Source organism: Panthera tigris, chromosome B1 (genome assembly GCF_018350195.1).
Source record: "Panthera tigris isolate Pti1 chromosome B1, P.tigris_Pti1_mat1.1, whole genome shotgun sequence".
NCBI classification, from domain to species: Eukaryota; Metazoa; Chordata; class Mammalia; order Carnivora; family Felidae; genus Panthera; species Panthera tigris.
Genome location: NC_056663.1, coordinates 59,302,194 through 59,315,949, shown reverse-complemented (window position 1 = coordinate 59,315,949; position 13,756 = coordinate 59,302,194). Strand labels below are relative to the sequence as shown.

General features: G+C 36.1%; 1 protein-coding gene across 4 annotated transcripts in view; it reads right to left on the bottom strand.

The window, feature by feature from the left end:
• The window catches only part of CBR4 (carbonyl reductase 4), a 97,439-nt gene extending 84,180 nt beyond the window's left edge, over positions 1–13,259 (bottom strand). Inside the window, exons 1-4 of one of the 4 annotated variants that reach the window (XM_042983656.1) lie at positions 12,902–13,259; positions 10,777–10,897; positions 9,996–10,132; positions 7,052–7,186 (exon numbers count right to left, since the gene is read on the bottom strand). In XM_042983656.1, coding sequence (XP_042839590.1) covers positions 7,052–7,186; positions 9,996–10,132; positions 10,777–10,897; positions 12,902–13,043 — 535 coding nt within the window. In that variant the 5' untranslated portion in view covers positions 13,044–13,259. Of the gene's footprint in view, positions 1–7,051; positions 7,187–9,995; positions 10,133–10,776; positions 10,898–11,718; positions 12,869–12,901 lie in introns of those variants that run through there. The other 3 variants (XM_042983658.1, XM_007097165.3, XM_042983657.1) reach the window with 3 other exon arrangements.
• Between the last annotated feature and the right edge of the window lie 497 nt (positions 13,260–13,756).

Here is a 13,756-nt window from a genome sequence, read left to right as displayed (position 1 = left end):
ACAGATTTATATTTTTATATATTATATGTATTTATACACACACACATACTTTATTGGGTTGTGTGTAAAATACTGAAGACTCTAGTTAACTCTAGTGGTTGCTTCTGAGAAAAGAAACTAGATGATTAGAGAAGACTCACTTTTCAATCTATGCCTTTTTATACTTTTGAATTTTGTACCATGTTTGTGTTATCTACTGAAAACACGTTTTTAAAGTTATGTACCCATTATAGTTTCAATTTATCAAATATTGTTTCTCATATTCAGTATTTTCTAATCAGTGAGATTTATCCATGATGAGAAATTTATTTTATATTTGAATACCAAAGCTTAGTAACTAACCGATCTTTAAAAAGTCAATAATATTAGGCAGGGATTAATGGCCTAATTTATTATTTTCCCTTTCTTGCTTTTTCTGTTATGATTTGCTTCTTAATTGTTTTCCTTAACTGGAAACTCCATTTGAAGGTGACCAGGAAAACTGACATAAGAAGAAACATATTTGTTAATTCTGAGGTTTGTCAGTTCTATTAAAAGACATGACAAATCTGGTTGAAATTACTACCCAAAATAAATAAATAATCCATAGAATCAATTTAATTCTTCTACTTCCACTTACACTTCACTTCTGACCAATAAACATATTCAAACTATGAATCCTGCTAAATATGTATCCCCAACATAAGAAAGGTCACCCTATGAAATGGCCACATTTTTAGCAATAAGGTTTTTTTTCTGTAGTACAAATTGGCACTGGAAAGTAAAATCTTTAGGAAAGGCTATACAAACACACTTCCATTAACACTCATAAAACTTCCCTTTGTATACAAACTGGATTCCCACTATTTAGTCTGTTGCCTTGACGACTGATTCACTTTGACAAAATTAAGCATTCCTTCTTCAGTGTTTCCATAGCATCATATATATATATGTTCCTCTACTTTATATTCATCATACGGCATTGTAATTATTTGTTTACATGTCAGTCTTTGTCACTGTACTTAGCTCCTTGTAGCAGAAATATCTGACTCATTTTTTTTTATAAGTTTGGAACCCTTGCATATAGGAGACACTTCAGGAAATCTGCTGAGTTATTATTATGAGTTAGAAACACTTGCATTACCCTTAAATCATTCAACTTTTAGATCATCATGAACTAGAACTAACTCTTCACCACCCACACTACTGCAATCCCTAAAGGAGGGAAGCAAATACATACATCCCAAATCTCAAGTAATCGAGAATCAAGTAATTCTGTATATGGTTTAACTAAGCTAACACAAAAATCAACCAGGTTACATAAGCATACACAAACAGAAAGCAGTGTCAAAATGACTACAGGTTTTAGTTTATTTTCTTTTCTTTCCTCCCCTGCCCCCCCAAAATGGCTGTATCGAAACCACAGTCATTTATCAAATGTTCATTGAGATGAAGTCACATTACAGAGCACAAGGGTTATCAGGACATTTTGACAATTCCCTGATCCCTGCTAGTTCAGCATCACTGACAAATAAAACACCAATTCCAATATACAAGCTGGAGTCATTAGTGACTTGAAATGGAAAAGTGGCAAAGATCTACTCCAACCTAACACTCTCAAACAACCAACCAATGAACCAAAATGTCTTTTCTCATATAGATAATCAATTCTTCAATACCTACAGTAAGCTAGGACAAAGATCCCATGGCTAACTGGCACAGGTATACAAAAACAATCATTTTATCCAAAAGCCAAGGAAATATCTATGCGAAGCTTCTATCACACCAAACAGTGATAATGTAGATTTGAGTTTTAGCACCTTTTTATCACCCTCTTTACTAATCCAGGTAATTTGTGTATGTTTTTGGTTTTTTTATATCCATTTGGTCCAAGGATAGTTTACACTTTTTATAATAATGCCATGGTCTCATGTCCTTGGTAAGTTAAAACTTCTGTCTGTACTACCTACGATCTCCTGAACCAAGCTCTCCATTCTGCACCTCCAGTGAACAGCATTGCCACATAATTCACATGAGAACTAACAGCTTGTTAACCAATCTGCTGAAATAATGGACTTGTCAAAATCTTTTTTTAAAAAGATTAAACATCAACTTTCTACAGCTCTTATTTTTTAATTCATTTTGTTATTTTCAAATTTGTACATTTAAATGGTTCTAACTTTCAGATAAAATGATTTTTGATGTTATTGTGAGACTTCTTCATATTTTTGGGATACTGAACTGTAATGTTTTCTTAAAACTAGAGTCTATTTTGTTATACTGTCTGCTTATAAATTTATGGAATCCCAGATACTTGATGCAGCATCCATAGTTTTCATTTTTGGATTTCTAGCTGGATTAGTACTAATTTTATACATGTTTAACTGGTCTGTACACTTTGGGATGGTACTTGAGGAAGGTTTCTGACTAATCTTAAAGTCATTGTAATTAATACTTACCTATTCAACATTTCTGGCCCTATTTTGGCTGAAGAGTGACATATAGTTATGACCATTTTGCAGTTCATGTTTAGGAACTTAATATGTTTTTATGTAGGTATTCCAACTGCTTCTATTATCCTGTGAACTAAACACACTGCATAGCACTGAGTCTTCTGATAGATGCTTATATGCTGCATTGTTTCAGTCCCTCTGGGAGGCCTGTAACATCTGTAGATCAGAACAGAGACCAGAATCTATAATATGGTCCCTTTCTCAAACTGAGCAACTAAACCACTTCAAGATAAGCTTTGGCAAAAGTTTTCTCTTATAACTCTGTGCTCGCATTTGGTATCGTGAAAGTTGGCTTTATAATTATCTTGAAGATTATATCAACACACTGACACATCATCCCTCTTTCCCTTTCCATCTTACAGATTATTTAGCATAATGTGGAAATTTAAATTGGAGGAAATTTTTAAAAGGGACTTAAGTGATCTGTAGAATGCTTTTGTTCATGAGTACAGATGGCTATTGAATAGAACTTGTTTAAAATTTCAGGCAATTAATTTGAAGACCGAGAAACCAGATGTAAATTTTATATTTGAATTTATATTTTAAACCCTTAGCATAAGTTAAGAATTGGAAAATTTGTTTTGCCTTTACCAAACTACATTAATTCTAATCACTGTTTTAATATTTCCCAATTACCTGTAACTGACAGACCAAGTTAATTGGCTTTGCATCCCATTTAATCCACCAGTATTTTCAAGCCATGAGGAATGCCCAAAGTCAGCACATTAAAAGAAACAGGTGCACAATAATGTTCTACTTGTTTTCTTGAGAAGTCTCTGATTTCTGTGTACTTAGCCCAAATCAAACTTGCTTTGTCTTACAAGTGAATTGCATCTCTGCTGGCTTGGTTTTTCCTACATATTTAACAAAAAGACAAGTGTTCCTGATAGATTTCCTACAGAAGGCTAGCTCTATTGTAAGTTTCCCACTGTGACTTCTACTATTTTGAAAATTATTAAAAAGCCACATCTATTAAACAGTCATCTTCATTGTTGGCCACTTCAACATATGTCTGATGTTAGGAACCTTAGTTCCTCTAAGCAGTGCTTCATGCATATGTAATAGTACTTTCTGGTGCCAGGGTATTCACATTCTCATTTCTGTTACCATGTCCTACCACTTTCCTCCTCCCATGCCATTGCACAATGAGCCTCGGAGCCCCCATCCATTCATTAAGGAAACAACCACAAATAAAATTGCTGTTAAAATCTTGCTACTTCATAGACTGACTTCAAAAAGGATGTTTCTTCCCTGAGTCTGTGTAAATATCTTTTTACCCTTCAAGTTTTTCTTTGTTTTGAAACTCTAACATGAATCCTGGGTAGTTCTCTGGGGTACAACGAAGTCCAGTGAAGAGCATCTTGTCTATTTTGAAAACAAACATGTGATCCCTAGCAATTCTTTTTCTGTCTGAATATTGACTTTCTAGAGAAATTACTATGTCAGTACATGACTGCTTGATTCAATGTGCAAATGACATCACATATGCATCCTTGTTTGATTATTCCTTCTGGTTTGTACTTTTATTAAAAGCATATTATAGACCTATTCAAATATTTTAAATATAAATAAGTATTGTTCCCATAAGATAAACTTAAGAAACATATTTAGGTAATAGATGCATTACTTGGAAAGTTCTGCTTTGACACTGACAAAGTCTAAATTAACCAGCAAATGTATGCCAATGAGCAATAAATCAATGGAATATTCCAAGAAGAGAGAGGACACTTAAAATGGAAATAGTTCTCCAATAGTATACCATTGTGAATTGTTCAACTAGTGGATATGTTACCAATACTCACCCCCTACCGACCTTGAAATTCTTAACATTCAGGTCTTAAGAGTTCTTAATTTATAACTGATTTTTAAATGAGAAGTTTCTCTTGTGGTTTCAGTTTGAGAGTAATCATTTATTTAAAAATGCAATGTGGTTTATGCAAGCAAACTGGCATTACTCTTGGTCTCCTTCTTGAAGGTGGCGCACAGACCAGCAGTGTGGCCAGATGTAGCCATTTAAGTCCTGTCAAGATATAGTCATACCCTCACAAATTTCACTACCCAAGTATTTAATGAGGAGCCTCGGTGGCTCAGTTGGTTAAGTATTAGACTACTGATATGGGCTCAAGTTGTGATCTCAGAGTCATGGGATCAAGTCCCAAATCGGGCTCTGTGCTTAGTGGAGACCACTTGGGATTCTCTCTCTCCCTCTCTCTCTGCCCCTCCCCTGCACTCATGCATGCGTGTGCGCTCTCTCTCTTGCAGAATGAATAAATAAACCTTAAAAAAAAAAAAGAATTTATTAATAGTGAAGAGTCCATGCTCCTATTCTGATACTCTCTCAGAAGTGCCTGATGATGCTGATGTACTTACAAACACAGGAACAATCTTTGCTATTACTGTACAAAGCCATAAGTATACATAAATTATGTTTAAAAAGAAAAACATAAAACTGGCACTATTTGAAGATGACATGATCTATATAATATATATAAATCTTGAGGAGTCCACCAAAACCTACTAGAAGTAATAAATGAATTCAGTAAAGTTGCAGGATGCAAAACCAATACAGGAATGTGTTGCAATTCTATACACTAATAATGAACCAGCAGAAAGAGAAATTTAAAAAACAATCCCATTTACAATTATACCAAAAAGAATAAAATACTAAGGAATAAACTTAACCAAGGAGGTAAAAGACCTACACTCTGAACCCTATAAGACACTGATGAAAGAAACTGAAAATGCCACAAATAATATAAAGATATTCCATGTTCATGGACTGCAAAAATTAATATTGTTAAAATGTCCATACTACCCAAAGCAATCAACAGATTCAGTGTGATCCCCATCAAAATACCAATAGTAATTTTTTTTTTTCCAATAGTAATTTTTGACAGAACTAGGGACAAAGAATCCTAAAATTTATAAGGAATCACAAAAGACCCCAAATAGCCAAAACAATCTTGAGAAAGAAGGACAAAGCTGGAGGTAATACAATCCCAGATTTTATACATATTATAAAGCTACAGTATTCAAAGCAGTATGGTACTGGCACAAAAACAGACACATAGATCAATGGCACAGAATGGAGAGCCCAGAAATAAACCCATTCTTACATTGTCAATTAATCTGTGCAGAGGTGAAAAGAATATACGATGAAGAAAAGACAGTCTCTTCAGTAAATTGTGTTAACTGGACAGCTACATGCAAAAGAATGAAACTGGCCCACTTTCTTACACAATACATAAAAATAAACTCAAAATAGATTAAAGATCTATATGTGACATCTGAATCCATAAAATTCTAAAAAAAAAAAAAAAAAAAAAAGAAAAGCCAGACAGTAACATCTTGGACATTCACCTTAGCAATATTTTTCTGGATCTGTCTCCTCAGCCAAGGGAAACAAAAGCAAAAATAAACTATTAGGACTACATCAAATTAAAAAGCTTTTCCACAGGAAAAAATTATCAACAAAACCAAAGGCAACCTACTAAATGGGAGAAGATATTTGCAAATGATATATCCAACAAGGAATTAATATCCAAAATATATGAACAACTTCTACAACTCAACACCAAAAAACCACAAATAGCCCCATTAAAAAATGAGCAGAGGACTTGATTCAACGTTTTTCCAAAGAATACACACAGATGGCCAACAGACACATAAAAAGATGCTCAACATCAATAATCATCAAGGAGATGCAAATTAAAACCACAAGGAGATATCACTTTATACCTTCAGAATGACTAGTATCAAAAAGACAAGAAATAACAAGTATTGGCAAGGATGTGAAGAAAAGGAAACCATTGAGCACTGTTGGTGGGAAGGCACAGCCACTATAGAAAACAGCATGGAGGTTCCTCAAAAAATTAAAAACAGAAATACCATATGAGCCAGTAATTCCACTTCTGGATATCTACACAGAGAAAACAAAAATACTAATTCATAAAAATATATGCCCCCCCTGTTTAATCTACTATTATTTACAATAGCCAAGAAATGGAAAAAACCTAAATGTGCAACCATGATGGATAAATGGATAAAGGTGTGATACACACACACACACACGGAATATTATTCAATCATAAAAAAGAATGAAATCTTGCCATTGGTAACAACATAGACAGACCTAGAGGGTATTATGCTAAGTGAATAAGAGAGAGAAAAAGACAAATAGCATGATTTCACTTGTGTGTGGAATCTAAAAAAGAAAACAAACAAAACCAGAAACAGACTCATAAATACAGAGAACTGATGGCTGCCAGAGGGGAGGAAGATGAAGGGATGGGCAAAATAGGTGAAGAGGGTTAAGAGGTACAAGCTTCCAATTATAAAATAAATAAGTCACAGCGATGGAAAGTAGAATATAGAGAATATAGTCAGTAATATTGTAAAAACTTTGCATACTGACAGATGAAAGCTACGCCTATCATGGTGAACATTTTATAATATACATCATTTTTTAATCACTATGTTGTACATCTGAAACTAACATAATGGCGTATATCAACTATGCTTCAATTTTTTAAAAAAAAAAGAAAAAAGTTTTCACTGACCTGGTGCGACCACATTCACTCTAATTTTCTTTCTTGCTACTTCTTTAGCAAGAGCACGTGAAAACCCAACTAATCCTCCTTTACTGGCGCTGTACACAGACTGGCCAGAATTGCCTTTTAAACCAGTAATACTTCCTAGAAAAAATAAAATGAAAGCAAATTCAAACCAATTAATGGATTACTTGAATATTTAGATAATCTTACAGGAAACAAACAAAGGCACAAAGCATTTTACCTTGTCCTTTGCTAAAATTAGGAATTCTAACCAGCATCATTTGAGTGGTAAGACTTAGGGTTGGAATCTGCTCCAGATACAAACAGAAAACAGGTTCTGAAAGAAGCTTACGTAAAACTTCATATGTCAGGCAAGGGCTTGAGAACTGATCCATTAAGTGAAAGAAACCCAATCTCATCTCTTAGTAGGTGAGACATGGTGAAAATCCTATAGTATTTTTAAAGGCTTCCAGTAGGAAGAGGTTAAAACCAGAAAAAGTCAGACAAAGGCTGATTAATTTTATGATTCTACAACACAGATTAAGGACATATTCATTTCCAACTAAAAAAAATAGTTCATCTGAAGATAAATCTCACTAAGTTTGAACTACCATCAATCTAAATTAACTAAGGTTCATTATAAGCTTTTTGTAAAACTGCAATTTAGTTATCTTCAGTGATGTATTATAGCTAGTACTGCCTACTAAAGATTCTTGGGTGGTCTCATTTATATGAATATGAAAGAATAATTTATAATTCAAATATCAATTGTATGCAAATAAATTCTGGTAAAACAGAAGTGGGGAAACAATTTTCTGCACCAGTGACCTGTACTTATGATATAAAAATTAATCAAGAACTTCACAAAACTTTTGAAAAAGTAATTTTATTTTAGGAAAAGAAGAACACCCCAAACACTTTTTATATTAATATATCTACATTATATATTACATGCCAGTTAATGACAGATGAAAAGAATTGTGAAGCACAGAAAGAGAGAAAAGAGGGGCACATAGGTGGCTCAGTTAAGCATCCGACTCTTAACTTTAGCTCAGATCATGATCTCACAGTTCGTGAGTCTGAGCCCTGAGTTGGGCTCTGTGCTGACAATGTGGAGCCTGCTTAGGATTCTCTCTCCCCCCCCCCGCCCCGCCCCTCCCTGGCTTGCTCAAGTGTGCACATTCTCATTCTCTCTCTCTCTCTCTCTCTCTCTCAATTTAAAAAAAAAAAAAAAAGGGGCGCCTGGGTGGCGCAGTCGGTTAAGCGTCCGACTTCAGCCAGGTCACGATCTCGCGGTCCTTGAGTTCGAGCCCCGCGTCAGGCTCCGGGCTGATGGCTCGGAGCCTGGAGCCTGCTTCCAATTCTGTGTCTCCCTCTCTCTCTGCCCCTCCCCCGTTCATGCTCTGTCTCTCTCTGTCCCAAAAATAAATAAAAAACGTTGAAAAAAAAAATTTTCAAAAAAAAAAAAAAAAAAAAGAAGAAGAAGAAGAAAGAGAGGAAAAAAAACATCAGAGAAATGGGTATTTGGGAGAAAGAGAAATATGGAGAGATACAAAAAAGAAAGAAAAATATAGGCATGGAAGAAAGGCCAAATAGGAAACTTTAGTTCATGCCACACACTATTGTTCATCTAGTGAATAAGTGTTAACTCCTAAATCAATGAACTTTTAGTAGTTTAAAGTAGTCTTTTCTGTAAAAAGATTCTCCTAATTTATTTTCAATTATTATTTACTTTTCGCACAATTCTAAAAGTTTTGCATGTACACAAAGGACTGATGTGGGTTTTTTAAATATATCTAAAAAGGGGATATTTTAGAGTTAAACAAACACCCATATTATCAGGTGATACATACAGGCCAGTATACCAGCTTCTGAGAATCCAAAATCATTACCTGGCTGTGTTACAAGGCAAAGGTCAACTAAATCTTTTACTTTTTAATCATTTACTAATCTTTTTTAAGAAAATCTATTTCTTGCATTTTTAAGGGTAAATGTCAAAAATGTTCTAATTCTTATTAGCACAGTATTCGTGTTTCATCTTCAAAAGAGAAAAAACCCTACATTTTGGCTTGCACAGCCATTTCCTATATTAAAAACAGGGTCATTTACTCTAATGGAGCAGCATTCCCCTTTTGCAGCCTTTTAAGGTATGACCACTTAAAATTAAAAGGCAGATGATATGCTATTTTCAAATTACCAAACTGAAATAAAACTCTAAGTCATTTTGCGTTTTAAGGTCTATGAACACACCTATGTGGTTTATCTACTACTCCATGGGTCAGATGAACTGAAAACTAGGGGTTAGTTACAGTCACTCTAAAAAAACTAAAAAGATTATTCACTTAAAACTTCCTCCTAAACCTCTGTACTAGATTTATCAGTGACACACATAACTGCTGTAGGGATCATTTTCTATCCTCCAATACCTAAAATTTTTCAATCTACTTTCCTTATCTGTATTTTAAAAACCAGGTTTCACATGAAAATCAGGGTGTCCAATTTCTCTTAAAAAGTCAAACAGCTTGGGGCGCCTAGGTGGCTCAGTCAGTTAAGTGTCCAACTTCAGCTCAGGTCATGATCTCACAGTTCGTGAGTTCGAGCCCCAAGTCGGGCTCTGTGCTGACAGCTCAGCCTGGAGCCTGCTTCAGATTCTGTCTCTGTCTCTCTCTCTCTCTCTCTCTCTCTCTCTCTCTCTGGCCCTCCCCCACTTGCTCTGTGTCTTTCTCTCAAAAATAAATAAAAACATTAAAAAAAAATGTTAACATTTTGATCACTAGAAAGATGTGAATCCGTGATTCCCGCTTTACCCACAAATCACCCAATCAAATCCTTTTTCCACAAATAAAAAGACCCATTTCATCCAAGTTTCACACATGAATAGACTCCAAATTAGTCAATTAAATATTTTTATGGCACTATGAGATAAACAATTTCACAGGTGAAGACTTACCTACATTAACAATAGACCCTCTCTGTTGTTGAATCATAGTCTTCAAGGCAGCTTTACAAGTCAGCATGGAACCCAAGAGGTTAGTATGAAGCTGGGATACCATATCTTCAGTTTTTGTTCTTACTAAAAGGCTATCCCTACAAAAAACAGCAGTGGCATATAAATTAAAAACGTGATAAAACAAATTTAAAAAGTCAAGAAGTATATATTTGAGCTAGAAGGTCTACAGAGTCCCATTTTAAATCTGATTTGAGAGGCATTAAAATAAGTGATAAACTAGGAAAGATAACTTAGAAGCTGGCTGAGAGGCGAATATTCCTATCAGCTAAAAGTAGCCAAAAAAGCTTAAATAAACTGAGCAAATCCCATCATATTATAGTAAGCCTTGTTAGCAAGAAAATTAATATACTATTCTAAGTATTCTGTCCTAAATTCACCTTTTAAAAAGAAAAAAAATCTCTATTTTGATACCATTAAGTTCATGAACTGAAAAAACTTACATAATGGTGACAGAAGTCAGAATAGAGGTTATCTATAAGTATTAACTGGGAAGAAACTAAAGAAAGCCTTCTAGAGTGCTAGAAATGTTCTACAGTTCACTATGAATGTGATTACATGTTAAAATTGATCAAATTGTACCCTTATTGTATATCTCAATATAAAAGGAAGTATAGATAGACCAATTTTTAAAATACATATTTTCTTCCACTTAGAAGTAAAGTAAGTTAATATATTTACTCATACCAAAACAATTAGAAAAATACTTAAGTCTGTGACTAACCTGTTAATTCCAGCTGCATTTACCAAGAAATTAACTCGACCTAAATTTTTCTCCATCTTTTCAAATGTATTTTGAACATCACATTCTTTGGCAACATCACAGCTAAATGCCAAATGATCTCCTAAACAACAAAGTTAAATTAGAACTACTTATAAATTATGACTTGAATTTAAAAATTATTCAATACACATTTGTTAAGCATCTACTAGGACCTACACCTGTGCTAATTTAGAACCTAGAGATAAAAGATGATTATGTCATAGATTCCTCTACTCATGGAGTTCAGTCTAATAAAATTGGGATGGAGGTCGGTGGGGAAGTAAACCTTAAAAATATCAACAAAAAATGGCTCTCTCTCTCTCTCTCTCTCTCCCTCTTTCTGCCTCTCCCCCACTCACCCTTTTTCTCTCTCTCAAAATACACAAACATTTTTTTAAAAAATAAATTTATGTCTAATTGTTACAGTTGTGTTTAACTGGTTTCCTGATCCTGAGAATATACCCTAGGGTTTCTCACACTTTTTTTTTTTTTTTTTACTATGGCACATATATTAGAATAACTATTATTCAAGGCTGACCATTACAAAGCAGGAAGCTGTAAAAGGAAAACAAAATGCAAAAACTAAAAAACACACCAAAAAAAATAACTTTTTACTAAAAACAACTGTTACTTCCTTTTAAGTGTCCATTTTCAAAAAATGCGTAAATATCAAAAGAATACACTTCAAAGAAAGCATTCTCTATTTAATAATACATCATTTTAATACTCTAAAATATAGGGGTTTTTGAAAACTAAACAATTCCTTATTTTCTGGCTGACCTTGCCTATTATGTTAACACTAAAATTACACTCTCATTTCTCTGGAAACAGTGTGCAAACCAAACACTTATGGAACACATAATTCAAGGAAATGAAAGGCCCAAAGCATCCTCTGTGACTCACCGTTGGCATTCATCTGAAAACCTGTTGGGTCCACAATAACCCTTGGAAGCTCAACCAACAGTTTTTATCTATTCCAGCAAACACTAATGGCTTGGGATGACCCCATAAGGAAAATCACTTTCTCACTCTCTTGTCAGAATAACATAATGGTAGTGAATATGAGCAGCAAGAAACATTCACTGAATTTCTCCCTGCTCTGTAACTTGTTTTTTGTTTTGCTTCTTTAAAGAGCCTAATATTTTCCCAACCCATGTGCACAATTAGGGTGAACCAATCAGTATTGTTATTTTAAAGGTTACAGCCACCAGATGCATCCCAGGCCTCTAAACTTTCCAATGCCTCCATGATAGTGAATAAGGAGCATTTGTCCGTTCTAGTAAGTAAACAATAGCAGCGTCTTAGCATCTATCCTACATCCTACTTCTCCCTACGATCAAAAGACTTAAGTTTGCAAAATAATGAAAAGTAATTACTAATCCATTATTAATAAACAACAAAAAAAAGAATTCTCTAAATGCAATAAAAAGGAACCTGGAAGTCTCATTTGTCCATTTGTAAAAACCACCAAAACAATTTAATAACCTATTAAATGCTTATGGAGGTAAAGAGCCAAAACAGGTATATCTCAAAACTAGCTGGTACTAAAAAGAGTTTTGTCTATGAAACACTGCTTTGTGTATTTGCACGTGGGCCAAAACAGCCCACAGCAAAACTATACAGAGCCTTTCAGGCTTGACACGCCTATTCTTCCTGCCTTAACTCCTTTCCACCCAGCCCAGTCTCCAGGCGGCGCCCGGGACCTCGCGGCACCAGTGAGCCCTTTACCCTACAAAGAAAGTTTGTGTCTCCCTCCTTCCAGACACCAAAACAAAACAGCGACTCACGGTTAGCACTAGCCTCAGGGAGGTGAGTGCTTAATTAATGGGGCCTCACAAGACTGCTAAGTCTCAAAGAAAACCCCAAGTTGTTCTGCCCTTGGCTGCAGGCAGCGTGGCAGGAAACACTGCGGGAAACGGTGATAAGGGGTTCTCCACCCAGTCTGTTGTCCACACTGAGGAAAGGCTGCTACTGAACGCGGGAAGCCAAACAGAGCCTTAATGGCCAGGCCTCGTTTTACGAACGAGGAGACTTTAGGCTCTCGGGCTGCAGCCCCACAAGTGGACAATTCTAGTTTGGTACCTACCGCCGAGGTCACCGGCGGCGGCTTTGGCCAGTTCCAGATTTCTGGCGATGATGGCCAGTCGGTAGCCTTTCTGAGCCATTAACTGGGCCACTGCCCTCCCAATGCCCCGGGAGCCTCCAAAAATAGCACAGACTTTGTCCATCTTGGACCGCAGAGTCGCAAACTCGGAGGAAGGAGGGCTAGGAGTGGCGGCCCCTATCCAGATTCCCTCGGTTTTTTAAGCCACGGGGGCTCCCCCCAAAAAAACCGCCAGACAGCCTCGGAAAAAGCACCGCTTTACGCCTCCTGCCACCGGACTTTAGCCACCCAGAAGGCGGGGGAAGAGGCGCGAAGAGTATGACGTATACGCATCAACGTCAGCTCGCACAGGCCTCCAGGCCCTGCGCCCTACGGGAGACACGGGCGTGAAAGAGCCCGAGCGCAGAGGACTGGCCTATTAGAGTTGCGCTGCATGCTGGGACTTGTAGTCTTCACGCAAGAATGGAAGGGGCAAGGGCGCACTGCTCAGTGGGAAATGTACTCAAAGGAATCAAGGCGGGAGGGTACCTCCATACCCGTTGGGACCTGGCAGTCGGAATTAGAGTTCGGATGACCTGCCATTCCAGTTTGCCTGGAACTAAGGGTTAAGACCCTGGACTTAACATTTTAAAACTAGGAGAGTGCTGTCAACCGAGATAAATTGACTATCTTAGTTAGAACCCAGAATATACATTATTCAGAGTTCCAATGTCTGCCTTTCATCCAGGATTTGTTTTTGGCTAGAGACTAGATGCCCTGCCTATTGAAGAAGTGATCGCCAAGTACCAGAGTCATGCAAAATCTGTCCCTCCCCAAGTTGCAGACCTCACCCCATCT